Below are 24,702 nucleotides of genomic sequence, written 5' to 3' on the forward strand. Positions count from 1 at the left end.
AGGGAATAAAAGGGCCATTTTAAAAATAGAAGGCTCAAAAAAGTGGTTCAATCAATGACGAAAGTACGCTATCACCGGAATGGTTACATCAATCAGCTGAGCCACACAGTACAATAGTTTTGACATTTTCAACAGGGAGGTTAGACGTCGGGTAGGGCAAATGTCATGTTTAGGCTTGCAGCTAAATTTTTCGTGAGATCGTCAGGAAACGTTTTCAGTCATGAAAGGAACCGACTCCGATTGCGGAACCGGACCGTCAGAAACCACGGCTCGAGGCGGTTGGAGGCGTTCCTGCCGAGCGGCTACTTCGAGTCCGAACCGAATAACGAGTCCGACTGCAGGCGGAGGAGGTTCGCAGATGTGATGCTCGTCTCGGGGATCTTCTCCTTCTTGAACAAGAGAGAAGAACCGGATGGAGAATCCGAGCTCATAACGACAATCAAACGCGCCGTACTTCTTATACAGGTAGCTATCTGTGAAATTTGGATTAAATCGGTTTTAACTATATGTTCCAACTTGGGTTTCACACATCTATTTAAGAAACGTACAACAAAAGGTAATATTTTTTCACTGTTATCCCGTGTACCCTGCCGGTCAAACCTTGACCACCTCATTTCTTTGCAGTAAAAGAACGAAAATAAAAATTTCAAACAAAATTTTATTGAAACAATGATAAGATATCTGTGAAATAAATGTACATAAAATGATGTACAACAATGGATTAATAGTAATAATGTTGAAAAAATTGATCTATACGTTTTTTCCTTCAAAAAATCCCCCCTTGTTTTTCAAGACGGCTTGGACTACTCGTGGCATTCTTTCTAGAAATTTTTTAATTTTTCAAAAGGCATGTTCCAACAATTTTGGAAGAGCTCCCAAATATTTTTTGTGAAGTTGGAGCATGAGTTCGGACGTTCATATCCAGTTCTTCCCAAAGCAATTCAATTGGATTGAGATCTGGAGATTGAGCTGGACAAGTCATTTTCTTCAAAAAGCCTTCATTTTCTTTTTCTTGTAAATAGCCTCTTACAAAGCTTGGAAGCATGTTTAGGATCATTATCTTGTTGCATAATAAAACCAGATCCAATTAAACAAAAACCAGAAGGGATTGTATGTTCTTTCAAAATGTCTCTGTAGAATATTCCTTGAATTTGTATGAGATCTCCTTGTCCAAAGGCCGAGAAATACCCCTACACAAAAACTGAACCTCTGCCATGGTTGTGATTATGCACTGAGGAATAAACTTTTCTGATGACGTACGATGAACCATCCTGCGACGACCCAAATACCTGAAACTTTGATTCATCGGTATTTGTAGTAGGTTTCTCCAATCCTCCACTGTAAAATACTTATGAGCAAGTGCCCATTGATACCTTTTCTTCTTATTAGCAGGATGTAAAAGTGGTTTCAGTGTAACAACACGCCACAACAAGTTGGCCTCCCTAAATCTCCTTGTTACAGTTGAAACAAATTGATTTTTTGGTGATAGTATTAACCTCAGCTCTAATCTGGGGCCAATGAGTTTTCTGTCCCTCTTGCTTTTCAAAATAATAAGTTTATCTTCCTGGGTAGATGTTATTCTGGGTCGTCCTGATCGAATTTGTCATGATGAGAGTGTGTCTCTTCGAAGCGAGCAATGGTGTTATAGAACCCTGTTTTTGAAATTTTTAGTTGAGCGGCCATTTGGCACTCAGATTTGTTTACTTTGTGTAGTGTGTAAATCGCACTGTGCAGTTCAACAGAAAATTCCTTCTTTTTACCAAGTTTTGTAAGTAAAAATAGGAAAAAACGAAACAGACAATTAAAATCTTCAAACTTTGTGGTCTGAAACACACTGAAAAGAAACTAACAATAGAAACGTATTGTGAGATAGACCAGAATGTAAACAAAACTCCAGACATAACAGACACATTGTTAATTCTTAAGGATTATTAGGGTGTTGTCATTGACAGTATTAGTGAAATTCTTGTTAATTACAATCTTTATTTTTCTCATAGTTTTTCTTACATCTGATTAACAGAATTAACCTTAAATGCAAGTCTATACAGGGTATGCTGTAGTATTTAATGTATTTAAAATTAGACATAAACGCTGTTTTAAGTGATTTTGATTTAAATATACAGGTGATACTAAATTTTTGACCTCCAGTGTATACCACACCTTTCCCCCTTATAACCCTCACCAAGGCTTCAGCTGCAATTGGAGAGGGCTAGACTCAGAGGAGTGATAGGACTATAAACTGGTCAGAAAACATCTACACAACATAGACATGTAGAACATTTAGATTATGCAAAGAGGAAAGGAAACAGCCAATGAGTTTGTGGTGGGGAAAAAGCCCCTGAGCCATTCAACAAATTTAACTCTCCATAGAGAGAGTAAAAGATTCCAGGTGCAACAGCCTAATCTCACACAGTATTGTGCACTTATCCATAAAATGCAATGTTGATTCAACGGAATGAGAATTGCAAAGATCAGTCCCCCCACTACCATCAATTTACGGGCCTCGGAACATATTTTTAGTAGCCATTGTAGGTAAAGTAAGGAAGTCTAGATTATCACTTTGTAGATTAAACAAGGTATGGTGGTGAGACAAGTCTTTGAATAAGGAAAAGTTATGTGAGGACTGACCCTGCAGTAAGCTATCGTCATGATGCTGTTCGTAGGTTCTAGATAGCAGAACTGAAAAAAATCTAACCAATCAGCAAGGTTTTCATGGGTGGGGCAAGTTACTCCAAATTTTTGAAAGAGCATAAGCCACAGGGTATACCGGAGGTCTTGATAAGTTCAACCCCAATTATTTTAGACAATTTTGTATCCAGATAATTTAAAAAATTAAAATAAATGAGAAGTTGATTTTAATGTGTATATGTCAGTAAATGAGGTCATTGGACGTTTCTAAATAAATCATGTAGTTTGGGATAAGGGTAGAGATAGCAAATAACTTACAGATAAAAAAATTCCTGGAATTTCTTAACTTCTTATTGTTGGTAGCCCCAAATCTGGCAACTACAACACAAAATTGAACAACATACTGCGTTGAATACATTGTACTTATATAATTCTGCCCCTCTGAGTCTACACCATACCCCCAAATCTGCAATGCCTAGCATTCCAGTCCAAACCCCACAATTGCTGCAGTTCAGTACTGACCTTGACAGTATTATTACAATATTATTATGTATATTATTAGGGCTTTTTCCATGGAAAAGTTTATAAATAAATATATACTATAGCAAATATACATACAGCTGGTGTCTGTTAGGTGATGAACTTGTAGTTTTGTCATTTCTGATCTTTTGGTCTGCCTATTCCCTTGTCTTGGTTCTCTGCTGGGTTTCACTTTTGTCTTTTTCCATTTGTCACAGATAATTTCAGATAGTTTTCAGAGATTTCTGAGTATGTTTGAGTAGATTCATTTAAATATCTCCGTTACTGTTCACAATAATCTTTGGTTCTGAGCAGGACCTATCCTTGAATCTTCCAAACCATGCCATTATCACTGAATACCTTGAATATTTTGTGAGCGCTCACAGCACCTTCACATAAAGCAAGATAAAGTGGATTTGGGATAGTGAGACCAGGAGGATCATACTTCTACAAATATTATCACATATTTGAGGGATTGTCATTTAATTACATAAATATATTAACTTAACTATTGACTGACCTATTTCAATTGCTTGGAGAGGGACGAGTTTAAACCCGCAGAACAGATGCTCCATGTTGCACTGAAGTTGGCCCAAGAACAGCAGAATGCTGATGGAATCACGTACATTTACGATCTTCTAGCCAATCTTGCTTTTGCTCAGGGACAGTTTTCTAAAGCAGAAAAATTATTTATCCAGGTAATTAATTGTATTATCAATGCAAACCCCTCCTTTATAAGAAACTGTTTAGGTAATGCAAAGAATAATAGCTGCAGGATCCAAAGAGGACGATTTGAAGCTGTTACATATGAGCCTCAAACTTGCAAAAATTTTTGAAGAAAAGAAACAATTTGTGTAAGTATTTAAATGTAATTAGTTTGAGTTTAATAGTTTATTGAAAACAATTTTAGAGAGGCAGAAGAAGGATATAAATATTGCTTAAAAAACCTCGGTGAAAAAGTTGACCAAGGTACAGATGAAGATACTCTTCTTCTTTGGGCAATGACATTAGATTGGTATGCCAGATTTCTTCTTGATAGGGAAAGATTTAGCGAAGCTTTAAATTATTTTAATCAAGCTTATCAAATGTCATTAAAGTAAGTACCATCATTAATTTTTTATCAATATAATATCACTCTTGGAAAATTAACATGACAAATGATTTTTTTTCCAGAGTAAATGGCGAAGTGCATGAACAAACAGTTGTTCTTTTGAACGACTTGGGAACCATCAGCTATCTCATTGGCGATGCCGACTCGGCCATGACGTTTCTAACGAAAGCAGTTGAAATTGGAAAACATTTACCTAACATGTGGGACCTGTCAAGTGTATACATAAACTTGGGAAACATATACATGCAGAAAAAAATGTTTGAAGAAGCGAAGAAACATTGTAAAGAAGGTTGGCAAAATGCGACGAGACATAACAACCAGGAAGGTGTAAACGAGGCAAACGTCTGCCTCCAACAGCTGTCTCATATGATCAAGTAGTAGCATTTTACGCGTCCACAATAAATACATACTATCTTTAATCGTTGGTTTAATTGATCTTAATGAACAAACTGGTGCTACTTTTTATTGTTAAGTTAGACTAAAAGTCACGGTTGTATCCTTCTTACTAGTAAAGTTACTAATAATAATATTTTAGTCATGGATATTTTACAAATCCATTAAGTCATAAACAATTAGTAGTTTGTTGTCAAATTTAGTTATTGATTTTTCTAGTATCCAATGTGGATAAATGGGATAACTTGTCACTTTTGAATACTGTGATTCTTCATATTCATGACCAGCTTGTTTCTATTTTAAAATCTCGATTTTTCCTTAACCCTGCAGTAGGTGTGTATATAAAAACTACAGAAGTTTTTTTTTAAAATATTATATCATCATAGGAACAAATAGAATGAAAAATATGAGCATAAACATTTATAATATGAAACACTAGTAATTACGACTAATTAAATACTCATTTAAATAAACGACAAATTTATTTTTTAAAGATATTTTAAAAATGGAACAAAAAAAAGACTATTTGTAACTTTTCGATCTTCTTCAATATTTTATTCAGTCTTCCTGATTAGCATAGTCTTTATCGCAAAGTTATTGGCGTTTGCATACAAATGTCATACGTTCTGAGCTTGTTATGTCGTTTTGTCATTTTTACAATTTTCACATTTATGACATGGCCCAACAGTATGATTTTGAGTTGGTCTTCCAATTTGGAGATCACTATAAAGAAAAGATAGGCAGATCTTTTGGAAGATTTTTTTATACTGGCTCTCTCCTGTATCTGATTTTCAGCAAACTGTAATAAATAATAATAAATTATTTAAAATTATCTTCTTAGGGCTGAATCTGAAAGGTTATTGCTTTGAAAAATTGCATGAGCATTGATTTCAATGTTAAGCATTCTAAAAAAAAATTAAAGCGGCAAATTAATTTTTGTTTTTGTTTTAAATGAGGGTATTTCAACTATGAGAACTGTGAAGTTAACTGCTAAATTTGAATCCAGGACCTTTACCTGATGGTGACCTTTACAGTGATGAGCGCTATAGTAATGCCTAAACCGTTATGGCCACTGACACTCCCACTTGTATTGTTGTGTCGTGTTTTACTGTGTGTCCAAGTACCCATTTAAAAAGATGTGTACAATTTATGAATTTTATAAGAATCTAGAATTGTAGAAACAAATCACATTATACATACAATCAACATTCAGTTCTGACCTAGGTGAATTTCTTAAACATGGGATTGAACTTTGAAACAATAATTATTGTATACTGGAACGTATTGTATTGATGTGATTGATATTAGCCTTAAAGTAATAACTTTATATAAAAAATCAGGGATGAAGTGAATTTGAAAGAAAGAAAAACACTCAGAACCTTCATCAAGCTTACGGAAAAAAAGGGCACGTGTTGCTCCATGTCCTGAAAATCATATAGAATGAATATTAATGACTTTTGACAAAATCAAAACAAAATTCCAACTAAAAATACAATAAAAAAGAAATTGCAGTAAAAAGTACCACCATGAGCCCACTGCAGGGTTAAATGATGTCCTTATTTTTAAATTATTTAAATTTTTAATATATTAAAGAGATTTTTGGATTTCAATAAAAAAAACTGTATTACAGGTTTTAAAATAAAATAACTCGGGTCTTTTCTGTTTCACTGCCTCTGTAGTGAGATAACCTTACTAGTCAATAATTTGTGATTATAAATAAATAATAAATTGTTTTGTATATTAAATTATATGTTATTGTTTTTCTATTAACATATATATTATGAAATATTTTAATGTATAACACTTTTAAAATGAATAAACTGCAAAAATATATATTTATAATGTTTAGTCCTTGGTGAGATAAAAAATACTTTTGTATGATGAATATTTAGGATTAAAAAAACCAGGAATTCCATGGTAGCTCACCTATATGGTTTCTTTTATTCTAGATATAATGTTAGTGTGTACACTTAAAAAATTACAGTTTGACGACATTCTACATGATAATTATGAATATATTAGTGTTTTTTTATTAAACACATGCCATTATTATATAATGTTATAAACTATTGTTATATAATGCATAATATGGAACGCAATGAGAAGATGTCATTTCACGACATCATGACATTGAGTTTGTTTCCTAGGGTTTATTCTATCCATTTCAACCGTTATGAAAAATCTGACTTCAAATTAATTTGCCTTATTCTATTGCCATCCAAAGATGGAATTGTATTATTATTTAATCAGGTTTATTTAGAAGTGCATAAAATTTGTCTGGTAACACAAATTTTGGGGTAGATTAAGTATTGTGGTGACATTTCTAGTGGTTAATATTGTAATTAGGGAGTGGATTTTGCCATATTAACAAAGTAAAAATATGTGCATAAATATGTCCTTATTTTTGATTAGATGGGTATTTATTTTTAGTAAAATATGTAATATAAAATGAGAAAATATTTAAAAATACAAAAAATTTATATTTTTAAAAGAGCAATGTTAAAATAACAAACAAAACATAACGTGAAACTATTTCATTCTTTAAAATTATTGAGAATGACATCATAATTTAAATTTTCAAAATTGAAGAAGCGATAGTCAGCATTTGCATCTGCTAATGGAGCACACACGTACATCTTCGATTTTATTGGACTATTTAAAAATTGAAATTTCATTTAAATTTGTTTAAAAATTCTCTTCCAGTCATAAAGTGCCTCCATGATTTCCTTTCAAGATGTTCTTTAGCTCTTTGAACTCAGGGGTTTTAAGCAGCTCGTCTTTTGCTTTTATATATTTTTTTTCTTAACTACACCCATACTCTCAAATAGTGACAGTGACATATTTTGAATTTCCATTTTATTATTGCATGTGCATTAGCTGAAATTAATGCCAAATTATGGATGAGTGTATTTTTTCCAATAGATTTTTGGCCTTTTTGATTGATGTAGTTTTGTGCTATCAATTTTTGATATGACATCCTTTATTTTGGCGAAATTTTATCGTATCCCAAATATAACGATAGGCCCAAATCTGGACAAGTTTATTTAAGGATTTTTGAGCAGCTTAGTGTTTGTATAATTATTTTTCTGACTGATTTTTACTTTTAACAGTGTGAGCTAGTTTTCTGGAATCACCTTTTAATGCCATACTTTGATTCAAATCACGACTTAAAATTGTTAAATCAATGTAAAATATGTGATAAAAATATCTAAAATGAAGAAAATTGTAATAAAATTTAATTTACCCTCAAAATATGTGAAAATGTGTTACATTAACATGTTTTAAATTGCTTCAAAATGTCAATACAAATAGTAAGTTTTATTATCTAAGCATTTGGCTTTTAAAATATGTAAACAATCTGTTCCCTAGTATATTGAATATTTTAACATATCACTTTATTTGCATAATTAATCTTATACAAATGTCAAAACATATAAAACAAATGTCGATACTAAGTCTTCCCTTAATTTTGACCATAAGAATATTTTTTAAATTTCTTTTCCTCTGTTTATTGATGTTTTCCTCTTTGTTGACAAAAACAAACATAATTGTTGAAATGTGTTGTAAATTTTGTTAAATTCTCTTATGCCTTTGTTTAGGCCATGAGACATATTTCCATTTTTACTTATTGTCATTTTGACCTATTATTTGTAATTGTTAGAATATTTTGTTATACAATTGTTAACTAATAGTCTACCAGCTGGATTCTCTAAGTTAATTGTTGTGTTTAGACTGAAGAAAATTAAAATTATATTAATCACTTATTACCATTGATAATTAAACATTAATGAGTAAAAATGTAAGAAAAATAATATCTTAATTAATAATCGAATCTTAGTACAACGATATACAATAATTTTTATTTAACTTTAAAATTCAAGCATAGTAGTAACTATGCAAACTAAGCACAGCACTATTTTTAATGATGTATTATTATATTTTACACTATTACACTACGCAAGCACATTCATATTAGGATGATAATTATAGGAATAACTAATAGTGATTTTTCTATTAGTTTACTAGTTTATCTTTTTTTTAGTTTACACGGAACCTTCAATTAATACAGCAAAAAGAGGTATATTTTATAACTTCTTTATTTACTAGCTAATATTGTGTGTGAACATAAATATATGCAAAAATATTTTTGGAATACTACATTTAATGTGAGACAATACGTTTACGTGTTGTCTAAAATATTATTTACACTGTTTTTCTGGATTACATAATACCATCTCTCTCTTGTTTCTGTAAAATATAAATCTTTTGGATCAATTTTTTGGTAATCAATATCATATTACATTTTTTATTTGGTCCTATTGCTGAACCAGAGCAATTTTTCAGTCATTTATAATTTTATGAAAAGTGTGGTAAAGATGAAAACTGGTCGTGGGTTCAAGTCCTACTTGTGACACTAACCTTTTCATCTCAGCCTCTTTACTCAAAATATAAATCATTGTAATCAATATCTTTTAAGAAATACAATTGACAATAAAACTAAATAAATTGGTTAAAAGTTATTTTGAACCAATTTACAAGCAATACATAATTTTTAAGCTATAATTCTCATTATGACGTCTACAATTATCTATGCCTTAAAAATTTAAAGTGTCTTCAAATTTATAATGTATGCTTCTAGTCTCTTTGTAGGAATTAAAGACAATGAAAAACAAGCAATATTTTACTAGGTTAGATAAAAATACATGTACATTTTTGATACTAATAATTTATATGTAATATATTGATAGTTTTTGGGACAATATACAACATATTTGTGATATTTATACTCATAATATTAATAACAATGTCATATAAAATATGCAATAAATAATTTCAAACGTTTAGATGTTATACTTTACATCATATTCAATATTTTAACAAATTGAAAGGCAATATTAATTAAATTCATAGATGGACTTTTTTCTGTACAAGTCCTTTCTCATGTAAAAAATTATTCTCCAGTTAACCTATTAAAATTAACAAAACAAACAAAAACATTTACATTTATTTTGTATTGTCTTTACATACAGTTGGTTTTTTCACAATTTTCCTAAAAATGTAGTTATATCATTCAAACTTGTACATTTACATAATCAATGTAATGAAAATTTTAACATTACAAGCACCTTTTCAACTCACTTTTAGTTTTATTAATAACTACCAAATGTAAAAAAAAATATTTTCATTAGGTACGGTATCAAATATACTTACTTTTATAAAGTATGTTGTGGTAATTACACCCTCAATGAACATCCAATTTTTTTTTATTACTATTTTAGTTTCAAACCTTTTATTATTAAACTCTACCTTTTGTTTATGATATACATTTTTTTCTTCGTTTAGATGATTTTTTTCAGGCCTTTTTATTTGAAGGTGTTTTTGTTTTTATTTATTAAAATAAAATCACGATTTTGCTACATTTAGACCCTGTGCCATTTTCATAAAATATAAAACTTGAAAATGATACAGGATCTTCAAAACATCGCAATATCGTAACTTTTACAATAATAATAATAAAATAAAATAAAAACTATAAATTTGGTAATCATATATATAAATGTATTAAAAAGTATTTAATAATAATAATTTGGTTACTTAACTGTTAAGGATGATCAGAAATTACTAAATTACAAAAAAGTGTATTATGAAACCTTTACCAAGGAGAAGCTTGTAGCTTGATTATCCCTGATCATCCTGTTGCCTATTAACATGCCAAAGAGAGAACTGGCAAAATGCCACCAATCTCTAAACATTTGGTTTTATCTAATAAGCAGGATAATCAAAGAAAATCAACCTACAAAATAAAAAATAAAAATATATTGTAATAAAATATAATTGTTTTAATAAAAAATACATTATTACAAATAAACGTTTTAAGTAATATACTTAGTTAGAACTCATGATTCGGTTGTTGTCATAAGCATCTAAATAAGAATTAACAAGATCAGCAATTTTATGAGCATTTTTTGTCCATAATAACAAATTCCCATTTGTTAATGTCAAAGTTAATGAAAACTTTGAACAGAATGACATAATTATTTGTGAATAGCTGTATGTTGCAAGCACTTCCTAAAATTGTTTTTATATTTACATTTTGATATCAAATCTGAAAATTTGTCGACTTACCTGTGAGTAAGGATCTATGATGAAAACTCCATTTTTGTTGACAGCCAGCAGTAAATGGTCATCCTGCATTGAACTCAATTTGTGCACATTGAAGAAAGCTGAGCCGAAGCTCCACCATGTTTGAACCACTTTAAGAAATGTAATCTTTGCTTCATCATTTGACATATCTGAAATTACATTGATCAATAAAATCTTAACTTACATTTTTAAATTTAAGAACATTACTTTTTAGCTTGTTAAACACTAAGTGAATGTGTTCAATCCATTCTCTACCACTGAGCTCATCTTGTAAATTTTGTGGGATGAGATGCACAAATACTTTCCTTTAACAAAAATAAATAATAATAATTATTATTGCCTCTCTCTTTGGAAAATATGTGGAAAATATAAAAAAAAGTGCATAAGGCTACTTACAATATATCATCTTTAGGATTTGTCATTTCAGAAGAGTATTCAGCTATAAAAATTACAGCTGCAAGGTATATTGCATCGTTTAAAGTACAATTGTGGAGACCTAATAAAATCACATTAAATAAAAGATATTTATAATAGGTTAATAACTCTAATGAATTGTAAAATTAAAGTTTTTAGGTAAATTAGGTTTTTTAGATACATAATACATGTATTATAAATTCAAGGCTCTTAGAGATACCATAAACTGTAGGTTCTCAGAAAAACATGGTTTTTATTTTGGTACCTATCCCAACCTCCAGACACCACCGGGATCCAGCCCCCTCATGCTACAAATGCAATACAAAACATGATTAAAAGAAAGTGACAGTGTCATCAGGCCGGATCGGCAGAGAAGCTTTGCTATCGATAGAGAAAGGTTACTTGATGCCTTGAAGCTTGCCCACTTAATTGAAGGGTGCAATTCCTTGACTCCATATGGAGAGTGTGTAGGAATGCTACGGGATTTGTGCTTGAACATGGCAGCAAATATTTGGGTCCCCTGATTTGATTTTTGGAAGAAACGATCGTTTTATTGCATGTAGTACTGATACTTTTATATCCCTGAGAGATAATGTATTTATTGGCATGAATGTGTAGCGTGAGAAGGCTGATGGAAGAATATTGAGTATCCCATTGATTCTCAATTAGGTTAGTTATATAATAGATGTAAAAGGTGATGTCAGAATATCAAGTACTCCACACCATAACTAAGTGAATAATATGAAAATAGGAAAGAATGAAAGAGTGTGAATGGGTTTGAATTTATGAACTGATTGTGTAATGGGCTGAAATGACCTAGTTGTTGATAATCCAACCTCAGTGGTTGGACGGATAAGGCCAAGGTATGACCCTGTGGCCTGTACTGCCAACACTCTGGGTAGGTGGTTCTGCTGCCTATCATTAATTTATTGTAAATTACAAAAACTGGAAGTGGGAAGTGATCAGTCTAATTCTGTACACATGTGCATGCATGTACATGCATGTGTAGATTTGAGCGTATATAAATCATTAAATCAGTATAAGTCATGATTAAAACAATAAATTTATTACAATAAAGTACAAAGAAGGGAATAAAAATATTAATATGCTGAAAATGTAATATTTGCTCATTAATTTTTTGTTTTTAATATATAATAAAAACAAAATTTCAATACTCTCTCAACTTAATTTAGAGAGTTGGAGAAGCGATCCTATTCCCTCAATCTATCTTATTAATCTGTGAATAGGCCATACATGGTTGACATTGGATCAAGCCTGCATACTTCTACTAATAAAGGAATTATGTTTGAACCAAGCAGCATTATGTTTTTTGGCAAATGTGCATGCCTTCTTTTGTAGTTCCTTGACTCTCAAAGTATTTTGGAGTGAATGCATTTATTAGCATGAACATTTAGTGTAAGAGGGTTGATGGTAGAATATTGATTTCTGCACTAACACTCTTAAATATTTTAGTTACTGTATACGGTGATGGATTTGAGTACTACTGAGGGAATTTATGTATTTAAGAATTAATGTTTACGTTGACGTTGCAAGCGTTTGGGTGTGCAATTTTGAGGAAAAAATTAATTATACAAACCAGCCATATATTTAGACAATTCCTGATTATAATGGCAGACTAAATCTGCTATTTTATCTACACCAGGATATGTGTTAATCCAAATTTTTTTCACAAATACTAGCTCGTAATTATATTTAGGAGTCTCTTGGCCTGTAACAATAAAATAATAATGAAATAAAAGTAGTAGTAATAAATTCTAATTTTATGATGAATTTTTATACTAGATGCAGTCTGTGGAAAATTACATGCATCCAGGATAGCATCAAATAAGTAATCTTTTGGCGGAAGTGAAATTGTTGAATTGTCATCACAAGATAATATTAAAGAAAACCCTTCTATTGACTTTAGGCCGAGATATGCTCCAATAAATTTGACAAGATCATCAACAATATTGAAGGAGTTCACTTTAAAAATCTAAAAGTATAATTAATTCTGCAATTAAACCACAATATTCTTTTCAATATTTTTGTGTTTTGTTAAACCTGCTCCATTCCATTGGGAAATGATACTTTATGCAGGATTGAAGTCTCTTTCTCAATTGCTTCTACTTCGATCCAGTGATGTACATTGCGCCTTTCTCCTTTTTCTCGTACAATTTTTAACCGTTTTAAAGATTCTTGTGCGATAGAGACAGGTCTTGTTTCAAGAAACAAACATAGTTCCTGTTTTCATAATATATGTAAACACATTAGACATTAGTAGGTAAAATCTGTTTAAAAGCAATACTCAAACTATATGTAATAGTTATATACAGGCAAAAGAAATTCTGAACAGCTGAAAAGGCAGGTTGCAAGCCACATAAGATGCCACATTCGATTTTCATTTTCAGGATTCGGATTTTCAGTCAGCTGCTTCATAATTTGGCAATATAATTCATCTCTGAGAGAAACCTACAACAAACCACATTTGCAAAATATGTATTCATACATTATAATATTATTTTAGCTTTTTGCTTTTACAATTAATATTAAAAATAGTCAATATTCTGTGTCATAGAACTAATATTTAGGCGTATGACAGGTATTTTTTCCTTCTCGTAATACTCACATGATCTAAAGCAGGCTCAAATATTGGCCTGGTGTGAAGCAATTTATTCCCAGTATCCTTATCTGTTGAGTATTTCAAAATATATGAAAACATGTTAATTGCAAGATGAGCCAATTGATCAAGTCCTTTATTAAGTGGTCCCCATATCACGGATTTTGAATATTTCCATGGTTCAGACTGCGAATCATTCTTTTTTGACATAAGTCTTGAAGTTCGATAAGAGCTAACAACAATTAATTATTAAAGTAGTTAATTATTTAAAATTGAAATTCTATGGTTTTAATCAACCTGAAATGTCTTGCTGCATATTCTTCTAAGGTATGCTTTTTAAGTAGTATTGATTTACTGGTCAAATATCTTTCTGAATTATGCTTATTTGTACAATATGCCTGAAAAATATTTTTTCCCCTTATGAACTGTATTATAAATAAAATAATACAAATTATGATATCTATAATTTAAGACTAAGTTGTTAAGAACAAACCAAAACATAATTTGGCGGTTTAGATAATGTTGGCAAGATCCGAACTACAGATGACGGGAACTCTCCTATTTTGTCCGTCCCCATTTTAAACCCTTTAAGCCAACCACCAAAATTATCTAGCACGGCTTCTTCCAAGATTACAAGGTCTCCTTCACTCAGTGACAAAAAACTTGAATCTGAAGTTATAAAATTATAAACTTGTTTAAATATTTTGTCAGACTTCCAGATAAATTGAAGCAATACCAGGAGCAGAATAATTTTGTAAAGCCACGGCATAAATGGATCGAGAAATGAGTTCTGCTTGGATCCATTTGATTAGATGAGAAATAATTTCAGCATATATTGTTTTGAATACAAATTTCTGATCATTAAAAGTTAACAGATGTACTTGGCCCTCACCATCAGGGTCTGTTCTGTAAACACAACAAATTATTTAGATAGAATTAATAAAATTATTTTTCATAAAACAATTAATTCTAACTGTTGAAAATGCTAAAAACCTTACTTGTATTCAATTGACGCTATTTCTACATATGTAAACTTAAGAATTATCTTTGTAGTGTTTCTTGTAAAAAAAATTCCTTCTGAGTTGATTGCTAAAAGTAGATTTGGGACTCCAAGAGAAATTCCTATAGTAAAAATAATAAAATAGAATGTATACTCATATGCAAAAACATCAAACTTTTATTCACCTGCAATTTGCATAACTTCATAATACTTTGACAGCAAAATGGGCCATTTATCTTTTGCAAAAGTAACAACATCTAACTTAACATCCACTTCAGGAATTTTTAATTTTATGAAGTAGCTCTAAAAAAACAGTGCAATTAAATATTTTGAATTTTGTTATGGTATGACACAAAACCTTTTTGAATGTTTCAGTGACGAGCTTTATCCAATAGACAGTCCCTTTCTGTCTAAGTAATGGCTCAGGGATAACTTCACTGATTAAATTACTTAATATCTCTGGTAACAGGACTTTTCCACAAGAGACGTAGTAATGCTGGGCAACAAGTTGTGCAAGTTCACCTTCCTTTAAATTAATTCAAAATGTAGCTAAATGAAGAGGCACGTTAATAATAGTTTTTTAACCTGTGTACACCGGTATTCTCCAAGAAATGAGTTTTTTATAACTTGACTGTATACTAAGTCAGCAGCGACTAAGTCATCAAGATGTGTTTGCCAGGGGCTAAACATTTCTTTTGCAAATCGTATATACCACGGTGCTTCAGATTCAGGGATTCCTCTTTCTTTCGCTACTGTTTCACAGAGGAAGACTGCATCCAAAATGTGGCATCCACCGCTTTCCAATGATAAACTCTGGAATGTTTGTTCAATTAAGACTGATTTTTAAATAAAATATTTTTTCTCTTTGGCTACTTTAAAAAACATGTAAAATAAAAACTTAACCAACAAACAAAATCATTTCTAAATAACAGGTAACTACTATTTTTGACATGCTTGATGTAAAAGAAAATAGATTGAAATAATTTTATTAAAATTTTGCATGCCTTTCCAAACATTGTGATGAAAAGTGAAAAACCAAATTGATCTTTGATTCCAAGATGAGATGTCACTTTCCTACATACTTCACTTGATGTTGTAGCAGCATCAATTTTTATTACAAGACTCGAACCATTTGGAAACAAAACTTTAATTTCCATTGGTTGCTTGGTTTTTAATGCCTAAAAGTAATTTTTAATTAGGAAAAACTCATAAAAACTTTTTTTGTCAATAGCAAAAGCTACATTTAATTCAAAAGAGGTTGGTGGCTCATTTCTTGGTCCATTGTGAATTGTCCTTTGCAGAGTCATTATGCAGCCAAGTTTGTTTCCATTGGAAGCCATAAAATGAAGTAATGTTGGTGCAAACTTGCTCGATGGAGCAAAGCAAGAAGCGCACAAATTCATTAAAATCCAGCCATACTGGGAAGAATTTGGATTTGGATTGTCACTCAGCTGCTTGCAGAGTTGGCAGTAAATTTCATCCCTTCAAGACAATAAAATAAATCTTTTCATTTTCCCTGGTTTTGTATTGTAAGAAATACCTAAGAGTTTGTCTAAGAATTCCATGACCTATTATGAATTGAAGTTTGTCCAAAAGTGTACTTTTAGAATTAAGCCATTTATCATAATTTTCTCTAAGAATTGACACTTCTTGATCTCCCTTCTCAATTTCCTTTTGTAACTTATTTCTGTGAGCTAAAGTTAAGTTTATTAGATTAATTGGGCCATTTATGAGAACATGTTTAACCAATTTTTCTTCCTCCTCCTATAACAAAAAATTGACTCAGTTTTTGTATCATTGTACTGTTACAGAAAACATACTTTGAATGCATTATAAGCATCAATATATTTCTTTGAGTGTAGATACGATTTGGAGATAGTTGCATGGAGCTGACTCATTACTGATTTATTATTGAAATTGTAATGAGAATGGTCACCATTGGCAATATCGCCCATAAACCTTAGTATTGTTTCCCAAATAGCTACAGCAGCCTTGATAAATTGTAATTTATTAATTTAATTAAAATACAAAATATAAATTGCATCATTTTAATAATTCACCAATTGGTCAGCAAAGGATGTAAGTTCTAGAAGTGGTTGTTTTATCTTTTTTATGAAATATCGACTGTGAACATTTCCAGTGAAATTAATGGCAGCATATTTATGAAAAGTCATTGTACAAGGGTTTTCAAGTATTTCTTTGACATTTATAGCTTCAACACCTTCTTCCGACTGAAAATAAATTAAATAATAAATCATTAATTCAAAATACTCAAAAAAACCACTCACAATTTGAAAATATTCAGATTTTTCTTCTACTGCACTATCAAAAACATTTTCAATCCAATTATCAATGTCATTTACACTATTTGGTCCACTTCTAGGTGACTGGAATAACATAAATCAGAAACATAAGTGAATTATACTTGATTACATATTTTATAAATACATCCAACATACAGAAATAGGTGGAGTAAGAGATTGTCTCTTTTTAAATTTGATATTATTCATTTTTTTTCGTAGCAAATATCCTCTACATCTAGCCTGAAAACAGTGGAACAATATTGTATTACAGTATTATGTAATATATTAATCCATGCATGCTTAGCGTCATAATTGAATAATTAATTGAAATCATTAATATGTATTAATGATTTCAATTAATTATCTTTTTATTTAAGGTATTGGTTGAGATGGAAAAGATAGTGTCATGAGCAGGATTCGAAGTCACGATCTTCGGCCCAATACACCGCTGCTCTTACCACTGTCATGACAGCTCAAGTGGTTAGAGCACCAGCGTTTGAGCCGAAGATCATGGGTTCGAATCCTGCTTGTGACTAACTTTTTCATCTCAACCAAGGCCTTGGATAAAAAGAATAATTAAATGAAATAATTATATATTACTGTTGAAATACAGAATTTTACCTGAAGTTTAATTATTGCTATTCTCATTTGAACAAAATCATTTCTAAGTTGACGAGACCTGAGGCATGCTTGAAGGCGAAGATACCCAATTCTTATGTCAAGGAACGCTTTTCGGGGATTTCTGCCCCGCCAGTGCCTCTGCAGCGTTATGGCTGCATTTCTCATTTGAATGAATCTGTTAATTAGAGTGTATAAGTCAAAGTTTCAATCAATAAAGGCAAAACATACTTCTTTCTGTATAAATGAGATTTATAATTCTTTTGAAGTATGACCGCATTTTTAGAGAGAACTTTCTCTCTTAAAGATTCCAGCAATTCATCTGTTATTTTTAAAAACACTTTCGTCTTTCCCAAGTGATACTCTTCTTTTGATAAATTTTTTGAACAAATATGTAATGCCAGGGCATTCCAGTTTTGAATCTAAAAATATGGATAACATTTGAAATAGACACAAAGACAAAAAAACAGTCACTCATGTTTTGATGCTTATTTCAAACCATATGTATGTTATGTTATCATTATATTCATTACAACATAATTATTTTATTGTAAACCAAATTAAACGAGATCAGAAATTCATGAGCTTCAATAAACATTTAATTGTGATGGTTTGAAAGAAAATTCACTGAAAAATCTTGTAATGGTAGACTTAACTCACATTCTTTTTTAACTAGTTTTGTTTTTAATGCATTATTAAGAGCAAAACCAGATAATAAATTGTTAGTTAAATTTGTTTTACCACTAAATGATTTTTCGGTGTTTTGTTGGATTTTCTTTCAAACCATCATAACTAAATAATTTTTTCTAAAACTCATCAATTTTTTATCACATTTAATTTGCTTTACATAAAATAAATATGTTGTAATCGACATAACAATAAAAATACATATAGTTTCAAATAAACTACAAAATGAGTGTCTTTTTTTTAGTACATTTTTGTAAACATACCTTAGAGATAGGGGCACAACCAGGTAGCAATAATCGGTATCTTTCAACAAACTGACGATAAGTGTACCGAATGGGATAGCCTGATTGCCTGATTTTGGCCGTCTCCATCATACCGGAATAATGCAATTGCTTAGATACTAGTGGACGATCAAGACACTAATCAATTAAAGAAAAAAAGTTCAAATAAATCTGATACAAGTGAATATTCAGGTAGCACAATTAAAATGTACATACTGATGTTTTTTTATGATTATTTGGTTTGATGCAGCGTATAAAAAATGGATAACATTGGTTTAACATTTTCATAAGTGCTTCAAGTGAAGTTCTGTACTGCGATGCTAAGGTATGACCAACTGGCTTGACTGATGTAGACAATTCATTTCCGAATAAGGTTTTGAGGAATGAATTGGACGATTTTCTTATGATTTCCAGCCAGTCCACCCCTAAAGTGCTAACGTTTTTCTCTATGAACCCTAAATATCCAAATTATATGTGCATTTTTTATAAATTAAACAAGATATTATTTTTATATAAACTACCTTCTACATTATATTTAACTGTCCCAGCATAATGTCTTATCCCAAATTCCATACTAACTTCTGATTTGTCTTTTATGTAATAATTAATATCAGAAAAGGTTTGGTTCATTTTTACAAGATATCCTATATCACTTCCCTACAAAAGTCAAAATTTAGAGTCTATATTTATTTTTTTAAACATTTTCTAACTTTTGGGACTCGTGTCTGTTCATCGACAAGCCCTAGAACACTTATGTTTTTTCCTCCGAGGAATTCTACCACTGCTTGATTGTCTTGAAACTCTAAATTAGTCCAATCGATCCCTTCAGACTGATATTCTTCTTGTTCTAACATAAAAACATGCTGGACGAAGAATTGCTGTAATTGTTCATTAGCGTAATTGATACAAAGTTGTTCAAAACTAAAAAAATCAATAATTTTTGTTATTTTTGAAAAATGATTGATTATAAACACAATTTACCTATTATGCTTAAAATTTTCAAACCCAAACACATCCAATATGCCTATTGTTGAATTTTTTGTAGATTGATGGTTTGATATTGCTTTATTAATTGTTGTAAGAACATAAGAAAATAATCTCATATAAAGGCCCATTGCAAAAGCATCTCTTTTTGATAGTGCCTGGCCTATAAGAATTGCTGATACCTAAATTTTTCAAAGCTGTAAGAAATTACAAATTTAATTTTTGTATTATATAAAACATACAACTTTATTCCCCTCAACAATGATCGTCTTATGTGTTAATACATGAATCAAATCATTCTCTTCAAGTCCTAACAATGTGATAGCTGCTTTCAAAGAATTTGTCGGTTGTACTTCAGTAATATCATCATTGCCTGAAACACAAAAATACATTAAACTTCTAATAATTATTTTGAAAAATATCAAAAATTTTTTTTGTCATTAATATTATACATTCTGCTAGCAACACAGTTAATTACCCTTAATGATTCTCACCAACGACTTTTGATTTATAGATGAAATTCCCTATGTGCAAAATGGCTGCTAACATTTCAAAAATGTGTTCTATTTCTTCATTTTTAAAATTTAAAATGGACATGGCTTCTTTTAAATGCAGAAATTCTACTTTTTCATCATGCCCTTGACATACTATTTTACCACCCTGGATAAAAAAATCTTTAAAACAAAGATATAAAACAAAACAAGAGACATCCACAGTATTTTGTAATATGACACATTTAACCTGCTTCAGATAAAAATAGTCATTTGGCCTTCCGAGCTGGAGTTTCTTTTTTTCCAATTCTGGAAGTCCTCCTAACATGTCATAGAAAATGTGATAATTTCTATCTCCAATATTTTGAGATTTAATTCTAGACTTTTCAAGAAGATAATGCTGAATACAAGCACCAGTAATCACTCCTTCTTGGTTATAGGAAACTTCTATATATTTTCCAAATCTTGAAGAATTGTCGTTTTTTGTTGTTTTTGCATTACCAAAACCTGCAATAAACTATAATACATGAATTTTCATTCAGTAACAGACTTTTCATATAGAGCTTAGAGTCATAGTGACCTTCCAAGATTGGATTAGACTGAACTATTTGATTGCCAATTATAGTTTTACTCGATACGGCTGCCAAAAAGTTTAAAAGAAACTTAGTACTTTCTGTTTTCCCTGCTCCAGTTTCACCACTGAACAAAAATAGCAATATATATAATATATAAATCAAAACGGTCTGTAATGAAATAATGTTTTAATTTTACCTTATAATTACACATTGATTGCACTGCTGACGCTTCATGTTAGTCAACGCTTGTGCACCGACAGCAAAAATATGAGGTGGTAGCTCTCCTGATCTTTTATTATAATAACGCTTTATATATAAATCGGAATAGATTGGTAATGACTTGTAAGGGTTTACAGCTACTAAAATCCCTCCAATGTATGTCTATAAATTTATTTATTAGTATTTTTCTTACGGATTGATTTAGTCTAACCATCATGCCTTACATAAATTTGATCTTTATAATATCTAAGTAAAATATTCCTCAGGATAGAATATTCTTGAAGATCTGATAAGTGGATCATGTCTTCTAGTGCCAAAATATCTGTTGTATTCACCAATTTCATTATTTCCTCAGGCTTCACAGTGATGTTCTAAAACAAATATATTATTGTTAAACATTGTCATGAGGTCTGCGAGGTGATAAACCTATAGCTTGATCAACCTGGTCTGCCTATACTGATTTTGCCTGTCATGTGCGTTCTTTCACCATGGTAAAAAGCTGGAACACTTCTGACAGACAAAGTCAGTACAAGATAAAAGGATAATCAAACTACAATACATTTTACAATATATATGTATAATATAATAGTAACCTTTGTTTCATCTCCACAAATTGTAAATGAATCTTTTTTCTTTGATACAATTTTCCCTGACCACGGTAGTTCATATCTGTCTGTTGAAGATGGCTTTATCCAAACGTGGTCCCCCTAAATGAATTCCAATTTATATTAGTTTAAAAAAACTCAAAAATTCAAATATCATTATTGGCATTCCTCAGACTACTCAAAAAATTGAACTACTGAACTACTTTTATAATTTTTATCTCCCTTAAGAGTTTCTTTCCTCCTTTACAGAACATTTTGGTTCCTTTCTTCTTATTATAATCTGTGAATTTCAGGGGTATTGTCGGCCAGCAATTCCCACGAGACATTGTTTGGGGTATTCCCGACATTCTGGGTTTCAGGCCTGGTGGCAGGGGGCAGGGCTTCGAGGTAGAAGCAAGGAGTGTGAAAAACTTATATGTTTGTGTGTTCTTGTTCTATTAATAGACAGTTAAGAAAACCGGAGAAAAACTATGAAAAGGCCAGTGAGAAATATGTGTGAAAAAAAACAGAATTTTCCGTTTCATGCATAGAGGGCTGGCAATGACTACCAGATATATGTCAGCTCATAAATAAAATATATACTATACTATATAATAATCTGTGGATTTTGATTAATTTCAAGTATGTTATTATAATTAAATCTTTTATCAAAAGTTATTTATGAGGTGGTGTCTAATGAATGGTTATTTGTTTGCATACTTTATATATTGTATTGATTGCATTGTTATCACATTTAGCACATTTAGTATAATGACAGTGTGAAACTATTAAATATTTAAATGGTCAAATGCCTTTAAATTATATTTCCGTTTATATAAAGTTATACATATCTATTCTTTTAATGAGGTATTACAACAATTTTCAGATAACGTTTTCTTTCTTTTATCTATACATATTTTAATATTGAATTGTTTAAATTTAGTAAACATAAAACAAATAAAACAACAATAAAAAAATTCACAACTTGAGAAATGTCAAATAAATTGAAATTAAAGATAAATTAAATCTTGAACTGGCTTAATTGATTCAATTTGTTGAATTTCTTATCAAAGCAGATTAACAATTGATAACAACATAAATAAATTACCCTAAAAAAGCATAATGAGACATTATAAAATTATTTTAGTCAATTTAATTTAAATGAAACATTACAATCAATATGCTAAGAATAATTGTTTGCTAAAAAAATTCAATTTCCAAAAAAAGAAGACTTTTCAATAAAAATTGACAAACAAACTAAATAAGACTATTATTTACCACATTTGCCACAACAGTTGATGCCTCCATCAATCAGAAAGTATAACACACACAAGAAGTATGTATAAATTCACAATTTGAGTCATAAAACGTAATAAAGAAGGTGTCAAAAGCACTCTGATTTACGATGAAAATGAAACAAACATATTGTTTGTTTAATCGTTTCGATTTGATAAAAAATATTTTGTAGGTAGGGTAAGATAAAGATGTGAGGATAAATTGGGTGGAAACGAAATCACATACTTAAATAATCTTATCTATCTATGTAGCGTTATATGATTCATTCATTATTTGTTCATTCAACAATATCGATATCTTATTAATTGTCATTTAAAAGGTTTTCTGGTAAAAAATTAAAATTGTATATTTTTCTATATATATAATAGCTTACACACACTACATCAATTGTTAGGTATAGTAAGGGTGACAGACTATAACTTATTGTGTAAAATGAGTATTTATTGACTACAAAACAATCTCTATGTATTATCTCGATGTATGTCATTGAAATCAGTCTTCAATTTTATAATTTTGTATTAAACAATCAGGGATAAGGCCAATTTGAAAGAAAAGAAAAACTCAGTTCCTTTATCTAGCTTTCATGAAATATATCTCTTTCATCAAGACTTTGAAACTGTTATAAATTATTTCTATTTTTAATCCATGTATGTACACATGGTAGATCTCGTTCCATGGTAGATCTCAGTCCATTGGCAACTCATACGTTTCTTATGTATGAAACGATAAGTTTTGATATTGAAAGTAGATGCTTATATTTGTTAACAGTATAAATTATTATATATCTTTTGTATAATGTATTATTATATATCCCTTGAAAGGTTGAAAAGGAACTGAGTGTTTTTCTTTTCTTTCAGATGGTTTTCCCAGGATTTGGTCTCATAGCATAGAAATCTTGAAAAAAAATTACCCTGAAAAATTCATTTATTTAATATGGCAATAAGGTTAAAACACTTTCCTGGAATATGGAAGATGACTGAAATCACAATGATAGCGAAGTCTGGTAAACCACCAAATGAAGTTTTTTATATAGACAAATATCACTCATCATTCAATCAGGCAAATCATTCCAGTGATTTCAAAAAACTACTATTAGTTGATATATGTTTAGCGATCATATTTGACCATATTAATTATTCTTTTTATCTAAAGTATTGGTTGAGAAGAAAAAGTTTGTGTCATGAGCAGGATTCGAACCCATGGCCTTTGGCTAAAGCTACTAGCTGAAGGTCGTAAGTTCGAATCCCTTTCGTGTCACTAACTTTTTTATCTCAACCATGTCCTTAGATAAAAAGAATAATTAATTTCATTAATATTAGTCATAATACATAAACTTATAAATAACCTTATAAATAATAAGTTTCTTTGGCTTTCTATTGAGTTTACCTAGTTTATAATGTTTATTGTATTTTTATAAAAGTTTTATTATATAAATTATATTACATAACTTGTATGTATATGTTATTTATGTTTATAATTAGCTTGTTTATTAATGAAATAAATAATTTTTGGTGTAAGTCCCAAGAAAGCTTCCTAGGACAAATCTTATACCAGTTGTCACTAACAGAAAACAAAACTAGCAAAATTTATATAGGATTAAAATATAGACAAGAAAACTGCAAAATATGAGTACCTAGAGTGACAGAAATCAATCTAAAACTTTGGCATAATTGTGGGGCTTTCAAAAAAGAATAGCATAAGAATTAAATTAAAATCATGGGGACTTAAGGATACCTTACATCTTTATTGATGTCATGACTCACATGATATGTCCAGAAACATAAATCTCTTCTCCCAGAACATCACAATATCGAAGAGAGCCAGCTATAAGAACAATG

General features: G+C 30.4%; 2 protein-coding genes across 5 annotated transcripts; one reads left to right on the forward strand and one right to left on the reverse strand.

The window, feature by feature from the left end:
• LOC106665733 (tetratricopeptide repeat protein 19 homolog, mitochondrial) lies at nucleotides 1-5,966 on the forward strand. Its single transcript, XM_014392399.2, has 5 exons — nucleotides 1-465; nucleotides 3,687-3,845; nucleotides 3,898-4,001; nucleotides 4,058-4,243; nucleotides 4,321-5,966. The coding sequence occupies exons 1-5, from the start codon at nucleotides 166-168 to the stop codon at nucleotides 4,634-4,636; spliced, it is 1,065 nt and encodes a 354-aa protein (XP_014247885.1). The 5' UTR covers nucleotides 1-165; the 3' UTR covers nucleotides 4,637-5,966.
• Nucleotides 5,967-10,509: 4,543 nt separating this feature from the next.
• Nucleotides 10,510-23,095, reverse strand: LOC106665734 (myosin-VIIa-like). 4 transcript variants are annotated; one of them, XM_014392403.2, is made up of 38 exons: nucleotides 22,847-23,092; nucleotides 21,578-21,691; nucleotides 21,209-21,355; nucleotides 20,962-21,146; nucleotides 20,771-20,889; nucleotides 20,441-20,697; nucleotides 20,194-20,359; nucleotides 19,942-20,072; nucleotides 19,697-19,881; nucleotides 19,426-19,636; nucleotides 19,237-19,372; nucleotides 18,932-19,170; nucleotides 18,698-18,853; nucleotides 17,979-18,169; nucleotides 17,751-17,925; nucleotides 17,286-17,369; nucleotides 17,115-17,213; nucleotides 16,887-17,057; nucleotides 16,647-16,817; nucleotides 16,367-16,590; nucleotides 16,068-16,308; nucleotides 15,831-16,004; nucleotides 15,412-15,639; nucleotides 15,185-15,352; nucleotides 15,012-15,129; nucleotides 14,825-14,948; nucleotides 14,563-14,732; nucleotides 14,320-14,516; nucleotides 14,124-14,224; nucleotides 13,836-14,058; nucleotides 13,541-13,678; nucleotides 13,271-13,450; nucleotides 13,034-13,202; nucleotides 12,807-12,938; nucleotides 11,192-11,291; nucleotides 11,003-11,100; nucleotides 10,778-10,944; nucleotides 10,510-10,720 (listed from the first exon to the last, which is right to left on the reverse strand). In XM_014392403.2, the coding sequence occupies exons 1-38, from the start codon at nucleotides 22,874-22,876 to the stop codon at nucleotides 10,538-10,540; spliced, it is 6,102 nt and encodes a 2,033-aa protein (XP_014247889.1). In that variant the 5' UTR covers nucleotides 22,877-23,092; the 3' UTR covers nucleotides 10,510-10,537. The 4 variants fall into 4 exon arrangements, with proteins under 4 accessions (XP_014247889.1, XP_014247887.1, XP_014247886.1 ...); XM_014392401.2 differs by having other exon boundaries at nucleotides 13,010-13,202; nucleotides 14,320-14,495; nucleotides 22,847-23,091; XM_014392400.2 differs by having other exon boundaries at nucleotides 13,010-13,202; nucleotides 22,847-23,091.
• Between the last annotated feature and the right edge of the window lie 1,607 nt (nucleotides 23,096-24,702).

Source organism: Cimex lectularius, unplaced genomic scaffold, assembly GCF_000648675.2.
Source record: "Cimex lectularius strain Harlan isolate CLEC.00 unplaced genomic scaffold, Clec_2.1 scaffold83, whole genome shotgun sequence".
Classification (NCBI taxonomy): Eukaryota; Metazoa; Arthropoda; class Insecta; order Hemiptera; family Cimicidae; genus Cimex; species Cimex lectularius.